At 37.3% G+C, this 20,788-nt stretch overlaps 3 protein-coding genes across 4 annotated transcripts; 1 reads left to right on the top strand and 2 right to left on the bottom strand.

The window, feature by feature from the left end:
• Positions 1 to 7,151: 7,151 nt before the first annotated feature.
• Positions 7,152 to 10,023, bottom strand: LOC109132430 (putative inactive purple acid phosphatase 9). The gene is made up of 2 exons (XM_087509794.1): positions 8,646 to 10,023; positions 7,152 to 8,565 (listed from the first exon to the last, which is right to left on the bottom strand). Exons 1-2 carry the CDS (start codon positions 9,336 to 9,338, stop codon positions 7,297 to 7,299), a joined length of 1,962 nt encoding a protein of 653 aa, XP_087365920.1. The 5' UTR covers positions 9,339 to 10,023; the 3' UTR covers positions 7,152 to 7,296.
• A 634-nt stretch (positions 10,024 to 10,657) lies between these two features.
• Positions 10,658 to 11,740, top strand: LOC104779666 (nodulin-related protein 1). The gene has a single exon (XM_010504054.3). The coding sequence runs from the start codon at positions 10,947 to 10,949 to the stop codon at positions 11,535 to 11,537; it is 591 nt and encodes a 196-aa protein (XP_010502356.1). The 5' UTR covers positions 10,658 to 10,946; the 3' UTR covers positions 11,538 to 11,740.
• Positions 11,741 to 11,952: 212 nt separating this feature from the next.
• Positions 11,953 to 14,439, bottom strand: LOC104779665 (uncharacterized). 2 transcript variants are annotated; one of them, XM_087509806.1, is made up of 6 exons: positions 14,001 to 14,439; positions 13,610 to 13,908; positions 13,338 to 13,502; positions 12,704 to 13,218; positions 12,349 to 12,600; positions 11,953 to 12,251 (listed from the first exon to the last, which is right to left on the bottom strand). In XM_087509806.1, exons 1-6 carry the CDS (start codon positions 14,059 to 14,061, stop codon positions 12,158 to 12,160), a joined length of 1,386 nt encoding a protein of 461 aa, XP_087365932.1. In that variant the 5' UTR covers positions 14,062 to 14,439; the 3' UTR covers positions 11,953 to 12,157. The 2 variants fall into 2 exon arrangements, with proteins under 2 accessions (XP_087365932.1, XP_087365933.1); XM_087509807.1 differs by having other exon boundaries at positions 13,610 to 13,905; positions 14,001 to 14,326.
• Positions 14,440 to 20,788: the final 6,349 nt, after the last annotated feature.

The raw sequence follows: 20,788 nt of genomic DNA, 5'->3' as shown, positions 1-20,788 counted from the left end.
ATGGTGTTTAGTCTAGTTTAGTATTGTCGTGGACTTAAGTTGTTATGCTGAAACTGACTAATGGTTCATTCCTGAGATAGATATGGCTCAGTACTCTGATGATATCTTTTATTTAACATATGAACAGGCTGTTGGACCATCCAACCCTCTGAAACCAAGGGAGCAAAGCAAATGGAAAAGGTTAGATTTTGTTTTGTGTGTGTACTGATCTATCGTTTAACATTTATGCATTCATCATTGGCTGTTTTTCTTTTGTTTTTGTAATGATCTGTAGTTGTGAATCATATATATTTCTTTACATAAGATGATGTCAAAATGTTCTCAAGTTCAATTTTTGATTATTTTTCAGATTCTTGGTTTCATTTTGCTGTTGCCCCTAGTTGCCTATTCTAATGTTGGGACATGAATAAGAAATGGGTTGATGATGGGTAGTGCATGAAATGAGGTAATTTAAATTACCTCTTTACAAGTCTCGTGTTGCCTATTCAAATGCCCCGGTTCGTTAGACTCTTCTTATGATGAGTCTACAAATTAGAAGTGGAATGATGGTGGTGCGTGAGTGATAACTCTATTCCGTGTTGCCTTTCAAATGCCTCGGCTCGGGTTTAAGACTCTTATTATGATGATGGGTCTGCAAAATAAAAATGTATTGATGGTAGTGCATGAAATGAGGTCATTTAAATTACCTCTTCACCAATCCTGTGTTGCCTATTCAAATGCCTTGGTTCGGTTTTAGATTCTTCTTATGATGAGTCTATAAATCAGAGAAGGAATGATGGTGGTGCAATGAGTGAAAAACCTTTTCCCGTATTGCCTTTCAAATGCCTCGGCTCTGGTCTAAGAGTCTTGTTATGATGACTCTGAAAATTAGAAATGGGTTGACAATGATGAGTGTGTAAATCTAAGATGGAATGATGGTAGTGCATGAGTGAGACACTTTGTCCCCTGTTGCCTTTCAAATGCCTCGACTCAGGTCTAAGAGTCAGAAAATCATAAATGGATTGATGGTAGTGCATGAAATGAGGTAATTTAAATTACCTCTTTACCAGTCCCGTGTTGCCTATTCAAATGCCTTGGCTCTGTTTGAGACTCTTCTTACTTGATGATGGGTCTACAAATCAAAAGTGGAATGATGGTGGTGCGTGAGTGAGAAACTTTGTCTTGTGTTGCCTATTCAAATGTCTCGGCTCGGTATTAGACTCTTCTTATGATGAGACTAATCAGAGATGGAATGATGGTTAGTGCAAGAAATGAGGTAATTTAAATTACCTCTTCACCAGTCTCGGGTTGCATATTCAAATGCCTCGGTTCGGTTTTAGATTCTTGTTATAAACCACTTATCGGATGGACTCCATAACCAGGCCCATACACGGCCCGTTCATGGCCTGTGTCCGTCCAAGGCAATAAGGCCCATCGGCCACATCCTTTAATCTTAGTCGGTTTAGGATTCCTAATGTAATTGGGCTTTGCCCTTGACTATATATATGTAACCTCGAGTTTGATCAATGAATAAGAACAAGAGAATTCCTTCATTCGATTCTCTAGTTTACAACAATTCTTCTTATGATGAGTCTATAAATCAGAGAAGAAATGATGGTGGTGCAATGAGTGAAAAACTTTGTCTCGTATTGCCTTTCAAATGCCTCAGCTCTGGTCTAAGAGTCTTGTTATAACGACTCTGCAAAATTAAAAATGGGTTGACGATGATGAGTCTGTAAATCTGAGATGGAATGATGGTAGTGCATGAGTGAGAAACTCTGTCCCGTGTTGCCTTTTAAATGCCTCGACTTAGGTCTAAGACTTGTTATGATGAGTCTGTAAATCTGAGATGGAATGATGGTAGTGCATGAGTGAGATACTTTGTCCCGTGTTGCCTTTCAAATGCCTCGACTCAGGTCTAAGACTTGTTATGATGAGTCTGAAAATCAGAAATGGATTGATGGTAGTGCATGAAATGAGGTATTTTAAATTACCTCTTTACCAGTCTCGTGTTGCCTTTTCAAATGCCTCGGCTCGGTTTGAGACTCTTCTTACTTGATGATGGGTCTGTAAATCAGAAGTGGAATGATGGTGGTGCGTGAGTGAGAAACTCTGTTCCATGTTGCCTCGACATGGATTTAGATTCTTCTTGCGATGGGTAAGAAATTTTGTCACCTGTTATCAGGTAATGATGTAATTAATTAATTGTTTGGTATTGCATTGAAGAATATTATAAGTAAGTTGAATAGTAAATTATATAACAATATGTACAACAATATTTGTTTTCAATGACTATTATTAATATTTTCACTTTTGCAGGGTGGTAGCTACGGATCTGGATATATTTTTTGTCAGGTTCGTTGATAGTGATGATGTCTCGGAAGATATTAGTTAGTTGTATGTCTCGGCAGATATTAGTTAGTTGTATTCGTTGAGAATCTTATATAGTATTTTAACTCAGCTGATTATATGTGTTAATCAGGATATTACTTCTGCAATGGATTTGGAGCTTGAAAAAGGTTAGTTGGATTTAAGCATATTTGAGAATATCAGAAGTAAGGATTTCTTTCTAATCTCTCTCTTCCTTTCATACGTTTGTTTCTGTCAATGATTTCTTTCCAAAATCCATAGCCAATACAGATTAGTTTCTGGTCCCATTATATAATAGTATGCAGGGAAGAAGAAAAATAATAGAGTTGTTACAAAGCAAATTGTTATGTATCCTTACCTTCTATTTGAGGCACATACCTCAGCAAAAAAAGGATTGTAAAGGATTAATTACTGTTCTTGAATTTTACAGGTTTGAGCAAATAAGAATTACAAGCAATTCTTCCTCAGGTTGGTTGATTGATATTGATCATAATGATCAATTTGTGTTACAACTAAAAGTTAAAGGAGTCGTAGTTGTGTCGACGTGTTCAGCTGATGTGTGGGCGGAGCTGACGTGTCAGAATAAAGGGGTTTGATTGGTCGAGCGGATGCGGATGACATGCTGGGCTGTGATTGGTTCATTTGAAGTTTGTGACTATTGTTGACCATTGACCGAGGAAGAAGCTTAAATCGAGTTCTCTTCATTTTTCTTTCATTATTCGAATATCTCATTTGAAATTCTCTTTTACTGTAAAAACCCAGAAACAACTCGAATTGGTCTAGATCTTTTGGTAAGATCTTCATCATTTGAGATTCAACTCTCGTTTCATGAGCGTTAGTTGGATTTGATTGTATTTGCAATTTGAATTGAAGAAGTGTTGGTTTTATTCTTTATCAGAGGTATCAGAGCTAATACGAACCTTGGAGAAGATGATGGAGACTCGTGCTCAAGCACAAGTAAGAGAAGCAGCAGCTCACGGAGGTGAAGAATCGTCAGATGCTTGGATCGTGAAAGCTTTGGCGGAACAAGATGCGAGGATTACGGAGAATTCTGCAGAAATGTTTGCTGTGATTTGTATGATGGCGGAGAAGGTGGATAACTTGGTGGCGGCAACCACAGACGCCGTATAGTTCATCTCCTCCGACAGTTGAGAAGGCGGATTACAATTGTTTTTCGACGGAGGTTCCACGCAAAGCGAGATCCGGCAATCCATATAACTACTCTGAAATGACTCGCTTAGCTAGATTGGACTTCCCTAGGTTCGATGGTGAAGGAATTAAGGATTGGTTGTTTAAATTTAAGCAGTTTTTTCTGTTGGATTTTACTCCTAACGAGATAAAGGTTCGAATGTGTGCTATTCATTTTGATGGAGCCGCGGCTGCTTGGCACCAGTCCTTGTTTGAATCGGATTTGGGAAGAACTGTGTTGAATGACTGGATTTCTTATAAGATGCTACTGAAGGAGATGTTTGAGGATGCTTTGGATGATCCTATTGTGGAGCTAAAAATGTTGCAGGAGAGAGGGGGAATTAAGGAGTATAATGAGAAGTTTGAGCTTATTCGTTTGAGATTGAGGTTGCCATGAGACTATTTGGTTCGTGCATATTTGGCAGGTCTTAGAACTGATACTCAAATACACATTCGAATGTTCCAACCTCAGACTATAAGCCAATGTTGGATGTTGGGTAAGCTGTAAGAACAAGCTCATCCTAGAACGGGAAGTGGTATCGCATCTAATGGTTGGTAGAGTAACAAATGGCAAACTGGTGGTAATGTTCAGCCTAAGGCAGGGGTTGCTAATAAGTCTGATTGGGTGCAGAAGACTGGCAACTTTGAATCAACTTACAGGCCTAAGGATAACACAATGCAGCCACGCAAGTTCCTGTCAATAGAAGAGATGAATAAGAGGAGCTCGCAAGGATTGTGCTATTTCTGTGATGAAAAATATTCACCAGAACATTATCTCATTCACAAGAAGACACAATTGTATATGATGGATACAGATGAAGTGGAGGGAGAGATTGATGAGATTTGTTTAGAAGAGGATGAGGAACTAGATATGGTTCAAGAAAGGGCTCAAGTTTCAGTAAGTGCAGTGGAAGGTACGGATGACTTTTGGACTATGCGAGTTAGAGGATATTATGGGAAGCAGAGTGCGATCATGTTACTCGACTCGGGTTCCACTCATAATTTTATGGATCTGGGGACACTAGCAAGGTTGAAAATTCCATCGACTCAACCATGTCTCACTAAGGTTTTTGTTGCTGATGGTCGAAAGGTGGGGGTATCCGGTAAAGTGGACAAGTTTAACTGGAGTTTCAGGGATACATCTTTCAAAGCAGATATGATGGTCATACCGTTGAGGGGTTGCGACATAGCGTTGGGGGTGCAATGGTTGAAACCGTTGGGAACCATAACATGGAATTTTGACACTTTGGAGATGAGCTTTAACTAGGGATTGAAGAGTGTTCATCTTCGAGGAATTAAGCAAGGGTCTGTTAGAGAAGTTAAGGCAACGAAGCTCAACAAGATGAAAGAGAAGGATGCACAGTTATCTATGATATGTGTTGAGCAAATTCCTAAGGATAGTGAAGTGATGTTGTGTTCCGTAGAAGTGCAAACTGGGAAAGAAGAAGAACACCCAAAGTTTACAGAGTTGATTGAAGGGTTCGTTGACATTTTTGAGGAACCAATTGCTCTACCACCATTCCGGGCTAATCACAATCATAAGATTCCACTTATGGAAGGGTCAAATTCTATTAACCAGCGTCCCTATAGGTATGCAGTGCATCAAAAAAATGAAATTGACAAGCTGGTGAAGGATATGTTGGTTGGTGGTACTATACAAGCGAGCAGCAGTCCTTATGCATCTCTAGTGGAGTTAGTTAAGAAGAAAGATGGCAGTTGGAGACTATTTGTTGATTACAAAGGTTTGAATGGGATGACTGTTAAAGATCGGTTCCCTATACCTTTGATAGATGATCTAATGGATGAACTGGGAGGCTCGGTGATCTTTTCGAAGATAGATTTACGAGCAGGGTATGATCAGGTCAGAATGGAACCTACTAACATCTACAAAACGGCTTTTAAGAAACATAGTGGACATTACGAATACCTGGTGATGCTGTTCGGTTTAACGAATGCACCGGCTACGTTTCATAGTCTAATGAATGAAGTTTTCAGGGCTTTTCTGAAGAAGTTTGTGCTCATATTTTTTGACGATATCCTCATTTACAGCTCGACTCTGGAGAATCATTTGCTACATTTGGAAGAGGTGTTTAAAGTGATGCGAAGTAATAGCTTGTATGCTAAGAAGAGCAAATGTGCATTTGCTGTGAAGAGGGTGGAGTATTTGGGCCACTACATTGAAGCCGAGGGAGTTTCTACTGATCCCCAGAAGTTGGTGGCGGTACGAGACTGGCCTGTTCCCAAGACAGTGAAGCAAGTGAGAGGGTTCTTGGGTTTGGCAGGGTACTATCACAATTTTGTGAAGAGTTTTGGTGTGATTGCGAGACATTTGCATGATCTTACCAATAAGGATGCATTCATGTGGAATGATTCGGCTGCACAAGCTTTTGACAGACTCAAGAGTTCCTTATGTGAAGCCCCAGTATTAGCACTTCCACGTTTTGACAAACCTTTTGTCGCTGAAACTGATGCTTGTGGGGTGGGAATTGGAGCAGTACTAATGCAGGAAGGTCACCCAGTGGCTTTTATCAGCCGACACTTGCGTGGTAAGCAGCTACAGTTGTCAATTTATGAGAAAGAATTGCTTGATGTCGTGTTTGCAGTCCAAAAGTGGCGCCATTATTTGCTTCCAAATCACTTTGTGATCAAAACGGATAAGAGAAGTTTGAAGTACTTGTTGGAGCAAAGGTTGAACACACCAATACAACAACAATGGCTTCCCAAGTTGTTGGAGTTTGACTACGAGATACAGTACAAACAGGGAAAGGACAATGTGGTTGTCGATGCTTTATCGCGTGTTGAAGGTTCAGAAGTTCTACATATGGCGATGTCCGTCCTTGATTGTGATTTGATGCAGAGGATTCAGGCTCATTATGACACATATGATGCTTTGAAGAGTGTTATTGAGCAGCTTAAACTCGATCTGCAGGCTAAGAAGCATTTTTCATGGGTTCAAGGAGTGTTAAGAAGGAAAAGCAAGATTGTGGTTTCGTCTGACATTGAGTTGCGAGATGACATTCTCAAGTGGTTGCATGGTTCAGGTAATGGGGGACATTCTGGCTGAGATGCAACATGTCAGCGAGTAAAAGGTCTTTTTTACTGGAAGGGGTTCGCCAAGGATATTCATCAGTACGTATGGAGTTGTAGTGTATGTCAACGGTGTAAGTATGATACTTCGGTTTCTCCTGGGTTACTTCAACCTTTACCAATTCCAGAGACCATTTGGACTGATTTATCCATGGATTTATCGATGGGTTGTCTCCTTCCTTTGGAAAATCAGTTATCTTTGTTGTTGTTGATCGTTTGAACAAGGCTGCCTATTTCATGGCACTTTCATATCCTTATTCTGCTATGACGGTGGCTCAGGCTTTCATGGACAACGTATTCAAGCTTCACGGTTTCCCCAAGACTATTGTCAGTGATCGTGACACTGTTTTTCTCAGTGAATTCTGGAAAGAGTTTTTTGTGTTGTAGGGCGTGTCATTGAATTACTCTAGTGCTTACCATCCTCAGTCACAAGCCTTGAACGTGTTTTCTTTTGGTAATATCATATTTTATTTGGAATACTTTATGTTCTTTTGTGTGAATGCAACTATTGAGGAACGAGTTATCTCTTTTGTGAGCAAAAAAATGTCTTTCAAGCAAAAAAAAAAAATAATGTTGCTAAGCTTTTTATATGGTACCTGACCTCGTAAGATATAGTCTAAGAATGCTATACAAACCTGTGTGTGGCAAACAAACAAAAACAAAATAGTTGAATCACGTCTCCTCGGTTTTCATTTGGATCCAACTACCATTAGATGATCCAACTCCAGATTCTTTCTTTTTACGACTAAAGAAACCAACAAAATACCCCAAAATCCCTCCCAAAACCATCACACTTGCTCCTTCAATGTACCACAAGACTGCAATATCAGATTCAGATCCAAAGTTGTCGTCTTTACCATCATCATCACTACCGCTAATGACTTCCCCAGAAGCCAAAATCTCAACCACATCATGAACTTCTCCGTCATGGTTTCCCACATACGAAAGAGTGAGTCTTTCCTTATTAGCAACCAAACGAGTGTACCCAAACTCGCCTCCACGGTACATTGAGTTTGCAGGCTGAGGAAATATCGGGACATCCTGGTGATTAGGTCTCGGTTCCCATATAGGTTGTGTATCTTTTCCAGCCATACCAATCACAAGATGAACAGGGCTTCCTTGCCAACGTTCACCACAAGTGTTGTTACTAATCGGACAAAACCTTTCGTAATTATGAACATGTCCCCATAAAGCAACCGTCACATTGTTCTTCACTAACAACGGTTCCAAATGCTCGATCATCCTCTGTCTTATCTCCGCATCTCTGATCTTCCTACTCGTAGTGTACATCGGTCTATGCCCTTGTAACACAACAAACGGTGTCTTGCTCCTATTCACAGACTCTAGATCACTCTTCAAAAAGCTATACTGCTTACCTCCTTTAAGAAACTCAGTCTCTGTCGATATATAAACGAAATGAACCGAACCCATATCATAAGAATAGTAAAGGTTCCGAGTTTGAGAAGGTCCCTGAACCATACCCGTGGCTTCAGATGAATTACCAGGCATGTTGAACTTAACACTATACGGTACACCACATTCACCACCACTATCTTTACCATAAATATAAGCTGACCAAACTGGTTTCCAAGGCTGGTTAGGCCAATCATACTCATGGTTACCAATACACACATGGTATGGTACTCTAGATGCAATTGGCTCAATCTGAGCAAAGAACTCATCCCAAATCCACGAGTAACCTTTCGCATAACTTATATCTCCAATGTGAGATACAACCGCTGCCTTATCCTCACCTAAAGCTTCAATGTCTCTTAGAATCCACTTCACAGTTGATAAACTCTCATCTTCACCACGTATGAATGTTCTGTAAGGTGTAGAACAACCCATATCTCCAAACATGAAAGCTAACGTTTCGTCTGAGCTCTCGTTTCTTGAAACAAAGCTATGGACTTCACTCCATCCTTTCAAATCACTCCCAACCTGATTAAAATAAATTCAAATTCGTTTCAAAAACTCAAATCTTTTGATTCGAAACAACCCTTAAAGATTCGATTTTTTACCTGATAAAAGTAGTTAATCCCTTGTTTCAGATCCTTCATCACAGCGTCAAAGGTCCAACCTGGATCTCTCCATCCGATTGTCGTATTCGCCGGCGCGTGACACATATGTTCCCTCTCGTACCTAACTCCACGCGCCACCGCGATGTTATCTAGCTTCTCCTTAACCTCACCGTATCGAGCTTCTCGTACCTCTCCATCTCCGGTTACAAACATCACTCTCATCTCGTTGGTATTATCTGTGTAACCCAAATGAATCTGCTCCGGCCGGTTAGCGGCAAACCGGAAATTTAACTGGTTTGATTCGGTTAAAATATGGCGGGTTCCGGGTAACGGGTTGTGATCATGGTCTAGGTGTTTCGGGTTGATCTCGGATTCGATCCAATGAAAGATCCGGAAAGAGTAATTTGAGCGGAGATTGGTTAAGGGAAGTGAAATCGAACCCGACCCGGATTGCCAATCGGGCGAATCGGATAAGAATTTGTAGCCGATGAAGTGATCGTGACGAGATTCCGGCGGTGAGTAGATTCCTAACCAATCGAGATCGGACGGTGACTCGACGCCGGACCATTTGATCACGACTGTGTCGCCGGATCGGTTTAAGGTTTTGGGAGTGAATGAAATCGTGGGTTTGGAATAAACAGAGGTGGTGATGAAGGTGAAGATGAAGATGAAGAGATAGTAAACGGCGATCATGATGACGGTGGCTGACGCGGCGGAGGATGGTCGTTAGTCAAAAAAGTCAACTTTATTTAGGAGTTTTAGTTTGGTTTGGTTTTGTTAGGGGTTTAGAAGAGTTTTGAGTTATTATGAAGTCATTGTTTTTAAAGACTTTGGAACCAAACTTGATTTATGACTTTTCACCTTCAAAATATCTATGCTATTTTTCAATAATAAAAATAAAAACATTATGGTATGAAATGAAACTATTAATTAATTTTAAAATTTTAAAATTTTGGCAATAACTATTGTTAAGGTATATTTTAGCAATCATTGTTAAATCAAAACATGATTTATATTTATTTTTTGCAAGTGTTTTAGCAATAACTAAGTTGTTAATATATGTAGAATATGCTTTAATGGAATGCTTTGTGTCTGTTTCAGACGCAAATCTTATGGTATAACACAATCAAAAGCACAAAATTAAGAGTATGAATCAAAGAGTTACAAAGGTGAAATAATGGAACAGGGGAGATTCAAAGGGGTGACCTGAGAACACAAACTCAATGGTTTCAAATAGGAATATAAAGAAACCAGAGGATCTGTGTTCTCATGGCATGCTTTTGATATTTCACCTCCTGTTGATTTCTCTTATCTTCTCCGTACTTACTTTTAAGTTCCACTCTTTTATTTCACATAAATAATTAGTTCCACCATATACAAATTTATAAGGTTTCAGTTTCTTCTTCTTATTGGTCTTAGATTTTTTTTGTTCACTCGTGTTCTGTCATAATAATGTGGTCATCTTGTTGACAGAAAAAACATTAACAAAGTGTGGTCATCTTCACCAAATCCTTTTCTCATTCACCCACGACATCGTTTTTCAAATAGAAATGATTCAAACAGAGCTGGGCTCAGAAAATTATATAAGTGGGCAATTAATACAGGCTTCTCAACTGATAGGCAGAGGTAGTAATTAAACAATTTAAATCATAATTTCTCATCTAAGTATCTAACGTACGCTACTATGATTTAAATTATTTAATTACTCTGCCGACAAAATCATAAATTGGTCAAGAATTGGATAGACTAAGGTTAGGTGGCATGAGGACCCTTTTCTCCGTGCCACTCATCAAACCTTCAACCAATCCATAATTTTAAGTGTAGTGTTGCTCTACACTCTACACATTTATGATCTAGAATCCAAGATTATACTAGCATTTATGTAGGTATAGGTATATGTATGATCAAGAATCAAATAAATTCACCAGTGGTCGACAAAACGTAGATGTAATGATCTAGAATCAAACTTAAGCAAGACCGGTTCCGAGGGTCGAGCTTGTACGAAATGGTCAAAATGTAACTAAGCATTTATGTAACAAAATACACCAAGAAAAAAAAAAAGAGCCGTATAAAAAACTCACACCATTGAAAGTAGATCTATGGCGTAAGAAGCGTGACTATAAATATCCCATTATCTAGTGGATAAAGATGAAGGGAACAAATATAAAACTAGTGGACAAAGAAATAAAGAAAAACACTAATTTCTGAATTTATCAATAAATACCCTACGCATAACTTTGTTATTGTACATTTTCCAATTTCAAGACAAGAAAAAACTTTTTTCTTTAAGACAAAAGAAACATGGATTTCTTCACCGATCAAGTAAAGAAGAAGTTCTCCGACAAGAAACCGGAGAGCTCGGATCCGGAACCGAACCACAACAAGAACAAACCAGATCACACCGAGCCAACGACACATAAACCGGTTTCCAACACCGATCCAACAGCACATAGGCCAGCTTCCAACGCTGAGCTCATGGCTAGTGCCAAGATCGTAGCCGAAGCTGCTCAAGCCGCTGCTCGTAACGAGTCAGACAAGCTGGACAAAGCTAAAGTCGCGGGAGCCACCGCTGATATCCTTGACGCCGCTTCTAGATATGGCAAGCTCGATGAAAAGAGTGGTGTTGGTCAGTACCTCGAGAAAGCTGAACAATATCTCCACAAGTACGAAACTTCCCACTCTCACTCCTCCGGCGGCGGAAGCCACGGTACTGCTGGAACCGGTGGAAGCCACGGCGGTGTTGCAACCGGGGGAAGCCACGGCGGTGTTGGAACCGGGGGAAGCCACGGTGGTGGAGCTGGAGCACCGGCGTCTAAGAAAGAAGATGAGAAGTCCGGAGGTGGCCATGGGTTTGGAGATTATGCTAAGATGGCTCAAGGTTTCATGAAGTGATCCATTAACGTTTTAATTAGTAGAGTAAAAATAATGATGTCTGATCAATTAACGTTTTAATTAGTGAGTAAAAATAATGATGTCAGTAATGATCTTCTATAAGTGGTTTTATGAATTAGTCACTGTTGGATACTTGGATTTGTGTATGGTTGAGGAACATTATGATGATGTAAGTACTTTCTAAATTATTTTTTTTTTAGATATTTTTCTTGTTTTTTTTAAGATTCTTTTTAACTTTTTAATGCATTTTTATATATTAATGAAAACAGATCTTCAAATAATTAAGAAATGTTCAAAGATCTTAGTTTAGAGAGGTGGAGTGATGCATGGAATTTGGACCCAAACCAAGAGGGCTAGACTGAGAAGTGGCTTGAACAGAACGTGTAAATGTGATGCGAAGGCGTACATAGGCTTCTTTTAATCAAAGCTTTGTTTTTGTTTTTGTAATCATGTCTCAGTACTCTTCTTATTAAGTTTTTTAATGATTTCTCACAAGAAACCGCCAAAAAAATAAACAAAAAAAAAAAAGTAAAAGAGGGCTCTTATTTCTACTACACCTCCCCTAATTACGTGACAACAATTGGTTGCTGATTTGCTCCTCTTGAAATCGGTTTATTCAATCATAAGGGCGACCTAACTTCTTCCTCGAGTCCAATTAATTCTATAACTCTCTGCACCTCCTCAACAATTTCCTTGACAGAGTCCGATTCAACGCTGCCAAAAATTGTAAATCCATCAAACATCCTTTCATACATTTGAGCACTTAAAAAATATATATATATATATATAGTTCAGAGTGGAGAATACATACCTGTTGTCTCCTAAAGACAAACCCATCTTATTGGTAATACCCTCCAAGGCTTCTTTCCATTTCTTGATCTGATCTCCACTAGAAGCTTCTGCGAGCCTCCAGAAATTTTTACCGAACTCACTGTCACCTGTTTGTTTTCTAACGTCCCCTGCCTCCACCTTGTAGAATATTGGAATGACTCTGAGCTTTCCTAGATCCGCAAGTTTGTTCATTTTCACCAACTCATCCATACACCACCTAGATTCTGGATATCTATATATTAAGACAATGACTATGATTCTTGAGTCTTACGTATACACATATATACACCTCTAAAGTAGAGATTGAGAAGTACGTGAAAGAATAGTATACAAACCTAGTAGAGAAGATTGCGAGTGCAATGCTCGACTCTTCGATTCTCACAAATAGGTTTTTAAGGTCTTTGCCTCGCTGCTCGTATTTGTCCACGAACAACTTGATGTTGTGCCTCTCGAAAGCATCACCGAGGTGACTGATAAAGTTGTAGCGCAGTTCCTCTCCCCTGAAATTCAAGAACACTTGATGGACCTTCTTAGCTGGAGACACCGTCATATATGACATGAACAGGGAATGGAAAGTTGTGAAATGACGAATTAGAAATGTGGCCCTCTTTGTTTGCGTTTGGCCTGAAATGGACGAGGACAAATTCGAGTTCGCTTGATTGAAGCAGCGACAGGACTCACATAGGCCAATGGTATTTGTTACATTTGTGTTTTCTAAAGAGACTGATGATGATATGATTTTGCCAGTGAGAGCCAGCAAGAGGATGATGCCTAGGATCAAGTTGTTGAGATAGGTATGCGGTGGTTTCTTGCGGTTCCTATCTATAGCTTCCTCTGTAATAAATAAGCCCTGAAAAGGAAATCAATATCATCTTTAAAAGTCCAACCAACACATGTTAAGAGCTTATATAAGATTCCAAGTATCCACAAAAATGAAACATATAACAGAGCAAATTAGTCAAAAAAAACCTGCGCATTAGGACAGTTGTTGTTGTCACTGATCACCGTGTTTGGGGCCAATACCTCTTCACACGGCGGAGAGAGTTCTTCATCAGGACCACCTTTGTGGACGTCTCCTTGTTCACCCATATAACTTACGTTACAGATAACATAGGTCCTCCTAACAAAGTCCACCTTTGATTTGACAGCAAAAAAAAAAAAAACTCTGTAACAATTTGGTAAAGAATTGAAAAATGAAAGGTACCAAATTGAAGCATTTGGAAATTAGTATAGTTGGTTACCTTATCAGGATTCAAGAAAGCGACATGGAGCTCGTACATAATCCAAGGAGTCAAAACTCTAGCAATTGCATCACCTTCATAATACTGACGCGTCCTCACAACCGCGATCCCTTTGCTAACTTTCTCAGAATCGGTAAGCCAATTAGAACCGGTAAGCCAATCAGCATCGATGACCTTATCAGCACCGGGTCCGGTAGTAAGTCTCCATGAGCCAGAGCTAGTCTTCTTTTTAACAGACCTGTACTCTTTCCGATCGAACTTGTACACAGCTTCTTTCAATTCGATCTTCCGTGCTGCTGCTGGATTAAAACAAAAAATGATCGATTATGAGAAAGAAAGATCACGGACACGAAACGAAACGACCTTGGGATTTGGAATGAGAAAAACTTACGTTTGACGCGCCCTTTCTTCCCCAGATCCTGTTCCAGCGTGTTCACCAAGCTCTCCACCATTTTTGTTTTTTTCCTCTGTCTCTCTGTCTCTCTGTCTCTAGATGGTTCCTACTGCTTCCCACTCACTCCCAAAATTAAAGAAATGCTGAATAGACTATAGACTAGAGTGAATGTGAAAACCGTCAATAAATTGATGATTATATAAAGAGGGGGAAAAGTCAATAAAAGTGTACCAAAAACCGATTGTACGTGGGTTGTATGGTACCATTTAGAATAATGAACTCCGTAGAGAATTGTATTCATAACCATATCATATCCCTTATATAGGGATAGTAAGAGTATCCACCAAGTATATATCTATACATATTTGACAGTATCAACATTAGGGAATATTCTTCTTCCGTGCTGCTGCTGCCTCACACCACTCCAAACAGAGTTAAAAAATAAATAAAAAATGATCCTAGGCATTATATAAAGAGGGGGAAGAAGTCGGTGGGTTGTACCAAAACCGATTGTAGGTGGGTTGTATGGTACGTGTCACATGTACAAGGGGGTTGTACGTACCGTATAAGATATTTTTTTTGGATTTTGGGAATCTATTTGTTTTTTATCAATAAAATACTTTTATGATCAGGTTAAAACAGCCGGTTGGAACATAGAAGAGATACATACATGTTGTTAAATCCTCTTTATAATAAAACGGAAGAACATAACATTGTTTTGTAAACTATATAATTTTAATAAATTAGTTACAATAGATTATACATTAATGATAGATTAATTTGTTACAAATAGGTTATACCGAAAATTTTAAATTGAATATTTTAAAAAATCATATTATCTAATTTACCATATTAAATTATTCATCAAATAAAATCTTTAGATATCTAATTTAACATATTAATTTATTAATTATCATTATACTTCACCTCTCATTTTTATATATGAGTCTATTTGTGAAACAAATAAATTATCATATTATTTATTATAATTAAAAAATAGTTTTATTTCTGAATATACCATAAGTTGAATTTTTAAAAACAAATATAAATTGTTCAATCTATAAAATATTCAAGATTTAGTAATATTATTCTTTAGAAATAATATCTATTAAATTAAAAAATTTACTGAGTAACAGGTCAAAATTTGAATATTTAAATTCAAATTTACAAAATTATATCTTATAATAACATTCAAGTCATTATATATAATATACATTGTTGAAATAACTTCACATAAATAACCTAATACAACATATTAAAATTTTATTTTAAAATATAAAATATATAAAATAACACTAGTACTTATCTAGAATCATTAACAATATTAAAACTTACAAAATATGTGTCTTTTTCAAATTATCATATTTAGCATATGATTTTATTGCATAATGTTTTATCCAAAAAAACTTTAAAAAACAATTAAATAAATTATATTTTATATAAAAATTACAATATAAATAAAATGAATTTTAATATGTGATCTAGTACGGATCTTAATCTAAAATTAAAAAACGATATAATGGGAGAACCCGTTGATTTGGTTTTTTCTTTTTTTTTGGATTTTTCTGCTCGACCAAGGAGAACTTTAGATTCTGTTTCTAAAATTGACCAGCTAACTGGAAAAGATATTGCTTACGAAAAATTGAGAACAGAGCCTATCATGGTTTTTTTTTTTGCCGGCCAACATTTTTATTAAAAAGCCATACAGGTACGGAAGGGTCTAGCCCATGAGAGGATTAAAACAAAAATAAATAACAGCTAAAACAGAATCTTATTTTTTTTTGAATTTAATATTAAATTATATTCAAAATCAAATTACAAGATAATGGTAATGAGACTGTTCTTTTGTTAAATGCTGCGATAGCGATTGGTAAAAAAGAAAAATAGTATTACCAGAGAAAAAAATACACAGAGATGAGAGAAGTGTCGCAGATGATTAAAACTTATAAAGATTGATATGTTACTGAAATTTTTTAGCGATCGATGCAATGTCGTCGCGACTCAACGGATGTCATCGACGACTCATTTAGATCTGTAGTATTCAAATCCACGGTGTCGTTTAACATTGCTGCTACTCTGCTTGACACGTCGTTTTAATCAGCCGCCGCCACAGCCGCAACGTTTAGCAAAAGTACAGCCTCAATAAGCATTTTTTATTGAGAAATAGCCTAAAATATCAGTAAAACAAATTTTATAGTCAATTATAGCATACATTTTCTAAATCTCCAAAAATGGCACTATTTAACACATTATAATATTTAAAATTAATTTTTAAAAAAAAAATTATTAGGTTTAGGTTCTCAATTTCACATTTAGGATATAGTTTTGAGAGGTAGGATTTAGTATTTAAATTTAAGATTTAATTTGGACATATTAATTTGTGTTATTTTGGAATTTTAGAAATGTTGTGCTAAGTTTGGAAAAAAAAATATTTTAGTACTATTTTTGAGAATGTCCATTTCTATTTAATAATAAACACGTGGATAAAACATGAAGTGAAGACGTGTTCTTCTCCTATCCACGCTTTTTGACCTTGAGCGCCGCTGTCAATTTGCTGGACACCGCCAACAGCTTCAAAATTTCTCTAAAGAACACCAACTCCATGGAAGCTCCATCACTGACTACACTAACTATCATGCTTGTTTCTCCTATCTCAATATCTCCTCCTCTTTTTTTTAAAAAAAAAAAAAAATCTAATATCAAATTATATTTAAAAGAAAAATATATTGTTTTACATGCTTAGTGCATACTGTTTATTAGAGCAGAATATAAATCCAACTTTATAAAATATTGCTTCAAATCAAACTTGAATTTTGGTGCCTTCTCCATCTGGCATTGTGCTCAATATATTGCCGACATTTTTGTCAATCAGTTTCACCACTTTCTCTTGCGAAGAAGGTTCCTCCCTGTGACGTCTAGCGTTTCTCTCCATTCAAATAGAGTGAATTGTGTTTTGATAGGTATAGCCCAGTTGTTGACAACAAAATGATCGATTATAAGAAAGAAAGATCACAAACAAGAAACGAAATGACCTTGGGATTTGGAATGAGAAAAACTTACGTTTGACGTGCCTTTTCTTCCCCAAATCCTGTTCCGGCGTCTTCAGCAAGCTCTCCACCATTTTTGCTTTTGTTTTCCTCTATGTCTCTCTGTCTCTAGATGGTTCCTACTGCTTCCCACTCACTCCCAAAATTAAAGAAATGTTGGATAGTGAATGTGATGATGAATTGAATTGATGATACTATATAATTTATTGATGTCCAAATCGGTCATAATTAAATAATTTAATTCGGTAAAAAGGATATTGAAATTCTCTTTATAATTCGGTACCGAAGCACAAAAAGTCAGGCAACAAAATAGACTAGACGAGTCAAACGGAAAGAAGAAAGACAAAACTGAGTTGCGAGCTTGTCGATTCTAGGTTTTTAGACGAGAGTTCGATCGCTGTCCTTGTAACTATTTTCTTTTCCTATTCGCTGCCTCCATTTTGAACATTGTACATCCGTATTTATAGGTAACTGTGTTGGTTCGTCCTCTAAAAGGACCAAAATACCTCTCTTTTTCCTTGAGATTTAATTGGGCCTTTTCTGAGTCGGACCTTGTCTTAGGGTGAACCCTAAACACTTGTGAGCTTTGATTCTTAACGTAAGAAAAACTTTGATTCATATTTATTTAAATATTATAATTAAAATCTATAAACTTAATAAAATTTTAAAATATTACAAATATGTAAAAAAAAATTAAAAATACTATATAATATGCTTATATAGTAGATATGTTATAAAGAGGACATGTTGGAATTAATAAAATATCATTAAATTTGTGCTAACATGGGTTAAATCTTCATTTTATTATTCATCAAAACTAATAATATTAGAATATTTGATATATAAAAATTAACTTGATTTAACTAAGATTGTGTTAAATAATTAAATCATTAGGAAAAATGTGAGTTAATCATAGTGTATAAATGACTTACTATGAATTTAAATCCTTTATTTTTTGTTATAATAATTAAAAATCAAAATATAATCTCAAACACTAAACAAAACAAACTAAATATAACAAACAAATGATCATAAAGTAAGTTGTGGGTTAAAAAATTAATATAAATATTTAGCTGCACAAACGGTCGGAAAATTTAGTTATTCTTCTATTTGGAAAACATACGATATTTAACAAATAAATACAATATAAAATATAAATAATAATAAAAATTATATGCACACAGTGTACCGCGAGTTAAAATCTAGTAGGATTAAAAAATTAGAGTTTAGATATTTTGGTTTAGCTATACTGGTTAATGTTGGTTTAGCTTTAGACTTTACATGTTGATTAAATTAAACTTGAATGAAGATATTTTGATTATTTTCTCAATTAGTCCCTCCGATCCTAAATAATTGTCGTTCTAGGAGTAATTTTCATTTTCTTATTAAGTGTCGTTCTCACTTATCAATGTGATAATACTAATTAAATTACTAATATAACCTTAACTAAATTAACACAAATTACTATACCTGAAAATAACAAATCTTTAAAATACAACACGAGTGAGGATATATGAAGAGTCATCGATGAATATATATTGGGTTAGTGGGTTAGTTCTTCTTCATAGCGGTTAGTTCTTCTTCTTCATAGTGGTTGCAACCATGTGAGCAACCAGAAAATGCCAACATATCCATTTCATATCTGAGATGCAGAACAAGAAAGGGATCTTTCTCACTCAGAATCTTGACTACTCTTCTATCCAATTCCTCAATCTTTGGAGTAAACCTAAGCCTGTTGAAATTTGCTCGGCATCACACCTTCTGAATCTCAAGAGGCAGTTTGTTATTAGCAAGTCGTGTATCGGTCTTGTTCAGATGTACAACCTTGTGCTTCTTCAACAGTGGAAGAATCTGTTTCCAAGGGTTAGGTACAAAGAAGCTTGTGAGAATGTTGGTTGTTTGGGCAAAAATATTCGATTTGTTTAAAGACTACGGAAACAAGAAACAGATATTGAATAGTTGATTTTATTGATTAAAGTCTTGAGCTCAAATACAAGAATTCAAGACCCAACGAATCAATCTATAAACCCTAGCCGCGTTCTAGAGTTGAGTCGTGTGTTTTGTGTTTTAGGTCTCTTGATTTGCTCTCGATCCCCCTCTCGTAGAGGCCGCTCTCCTTTTTATATAGAGATCTCTTTACCCTAATCCCTTAGGATATGTCTTGGGCTTGCCGACTCTATCTGTGATAGGGTCGGTCAATAGACTCTTGGCTCATTGGTAAAGTCGGTCATTAGACTCTTGGTCCATTAACAAATCCAGTCATGTGACTTCCGGCCCATTGACGAAGCCAGTCGTGAGATTCTCGGCCTATTGAAAAAGTCAGTCGCGAGATTCTCGGCCTGTAGACAAAGTCAGTCGCGAGACTCTCGACCTATTGATCAATTCAGTTACAAGCTCTTGGCCTAGTTACAACGTCGATCACATGACTCTCAATCTATTGACAAAGTCAGTCACATGACTTTTCTCTTAGTAGATTGGCAAACTTGTGTTGACTTTGTCATGTAGAATATGAGTTGACTATATCCAATATCTTCGTGAATATTCTTTCTGCTTCTCCTGATTTACCGGGTTTGTCGAACTAACCACGAAATTTATTTATTTAATAGAGAAGATAAAATTATATCCAACAGTTTGTGGCGCTAGAAGGAGGGGCTAGAGTAAACTACGTGAGATGACAGGAAACAGAAGTGACACGACTAATGTCGACGCGACTGTTGCCGCTCAGCTGGAAGCACTGACTACCATGATGAACGAGACAGTGGAAAAGCTGACGCAAATTGAGGCTGATAACGCTAGGCTACGGGAGGAGAATGCATCGCTGGTGACAGCAGTAAGAATTTTTACTGAAGCAAGCTCTCAACACGACTCCTAGAACTACTCGAACGACAACCATGACTGAAGACGGACGACTGGAGACTCCACGTGAGGATAATAACACGTGACACGAATAGCAGAAGCATGTGACAAGAACGATCTCCTGAGCATGTAACAACACGTGATATAAACAATGTCATGAGCACACAACGCGAATCACGTCACAAGCAAGAGATCACATTCACACTGCAATACAACGCTTACCGCAAAGAATTCAACAAGAAGTAAAATTCGACAAGACAATTAGAAAGTCTTCTAATCACAAAACACCGAACAAGCTAAGTCGCGACGTTCACAACGTCATAAGCACCTGGCGTATATGGCGTCATGAGTGCAGGAAATAAACAAGGTCATCATGACATGATGTTGTAAGCACGAGACTCACGACATGAGCACATGACAAATTTTCTGAGCACATGATGAAAATCGCGTCATGAGCACCATACGTAAACAATCATGATTACATGATGTTGTGAGAAGGAAACTCACGCCATGAGCATGTAACATGAGTAGTGTCATTAACATGTGACATGAATGGTGTCGGAAGCACATGACATGAACAACGTCATGGGCGCAAAACAATCATTTGACACAACACAAAGCAGTAGATGTACCAAGAGATAAATATCACTTTGTATTTGCACGATGAAAGTCGTATTGTAGTGCGCAAATCGTACCAGGAAAGCTAGAAATATACTCTTGTTTCAAGCACGGGATATAAACAGTGCCATGAAGACGAGACACATATAATGTCATGTTCACAAGACATAAACAATGTCTTGAGCCTGAGGTATAAGTCATGTCACGAGACAAATCATGTCATGAATGCGAGACCTAAATTGTGTCTCAGGCACAAGATAGGAG

Source organism: Camelina sativa, chromosome 4, assembly GCF_030686135.1.
Source record: "Camelina sativa cultivar CO46 ecotype springtype chromosome 4, ASM3068613v1".
Classification (NCBI taxonomy): domain Eukaryota; kingdom Viridiplantae; phylum Streptophyta; class Magnoliopsida; order Brassicales; family Brassicaceae; genus Camelina; species Camelina sativa.
The sequence above is the reverse complement of the archived record's forward strand: the minus strand, read 5'-3'. Positions and strand labels throughout refer to the sequence as shown.

What these genes read in the sequence shown, in the direction of transcription:
- LOC109132430 (XM_087509794.1), bottom strand. Translation starts at nt 9,338, where the DNA reads ATGATCGCCGTTTACTATCTCTTCATCTTCATCTTCACCTTCATCACC. An exon ending in GGATTAACTACTTTTATCAG is followed by an intron (nt 8,566 to 8,645) that starts GTAAAAAATCGA and finishes TATTTTAATCAG; the next exon opens with GTTGGGAGTGATTTGAAAGG.
- LOC104779665 (XM_087509806.1), bottom strand. Translation starts at nt 14,061, where the DNA reads ATGGTGGAGAGCTTGGTGAACACGCTGGAACAGGATCTGGGGAAGAAA. An exon ending in ACAACTGTCCTAATGCGCAG is followed by an intron (nt 13,219 to 13,337) that starts GTTTTTTTTGAC and finishes TTTCCTTTTCAG; the next exon opens with GGCTTATTTATTACAGAGGA. An exon ending in CTCGCAATCTTCTCTACTAG is followed by an intron (nt 12,601 to 12,703) that starts GTTTGTATACTA and finishes CTTAATATATAG; the next exon opens with ATATCCAGAATCTAGGTGGT.
- LOC104779666 (XM_010504054.3), top strand. Translation starts at nt 10,947, where the DNA reads ATGGATTTCTTCACCGATCAAGTAAAGAAGAAGTTCTCCGACAAGAAA.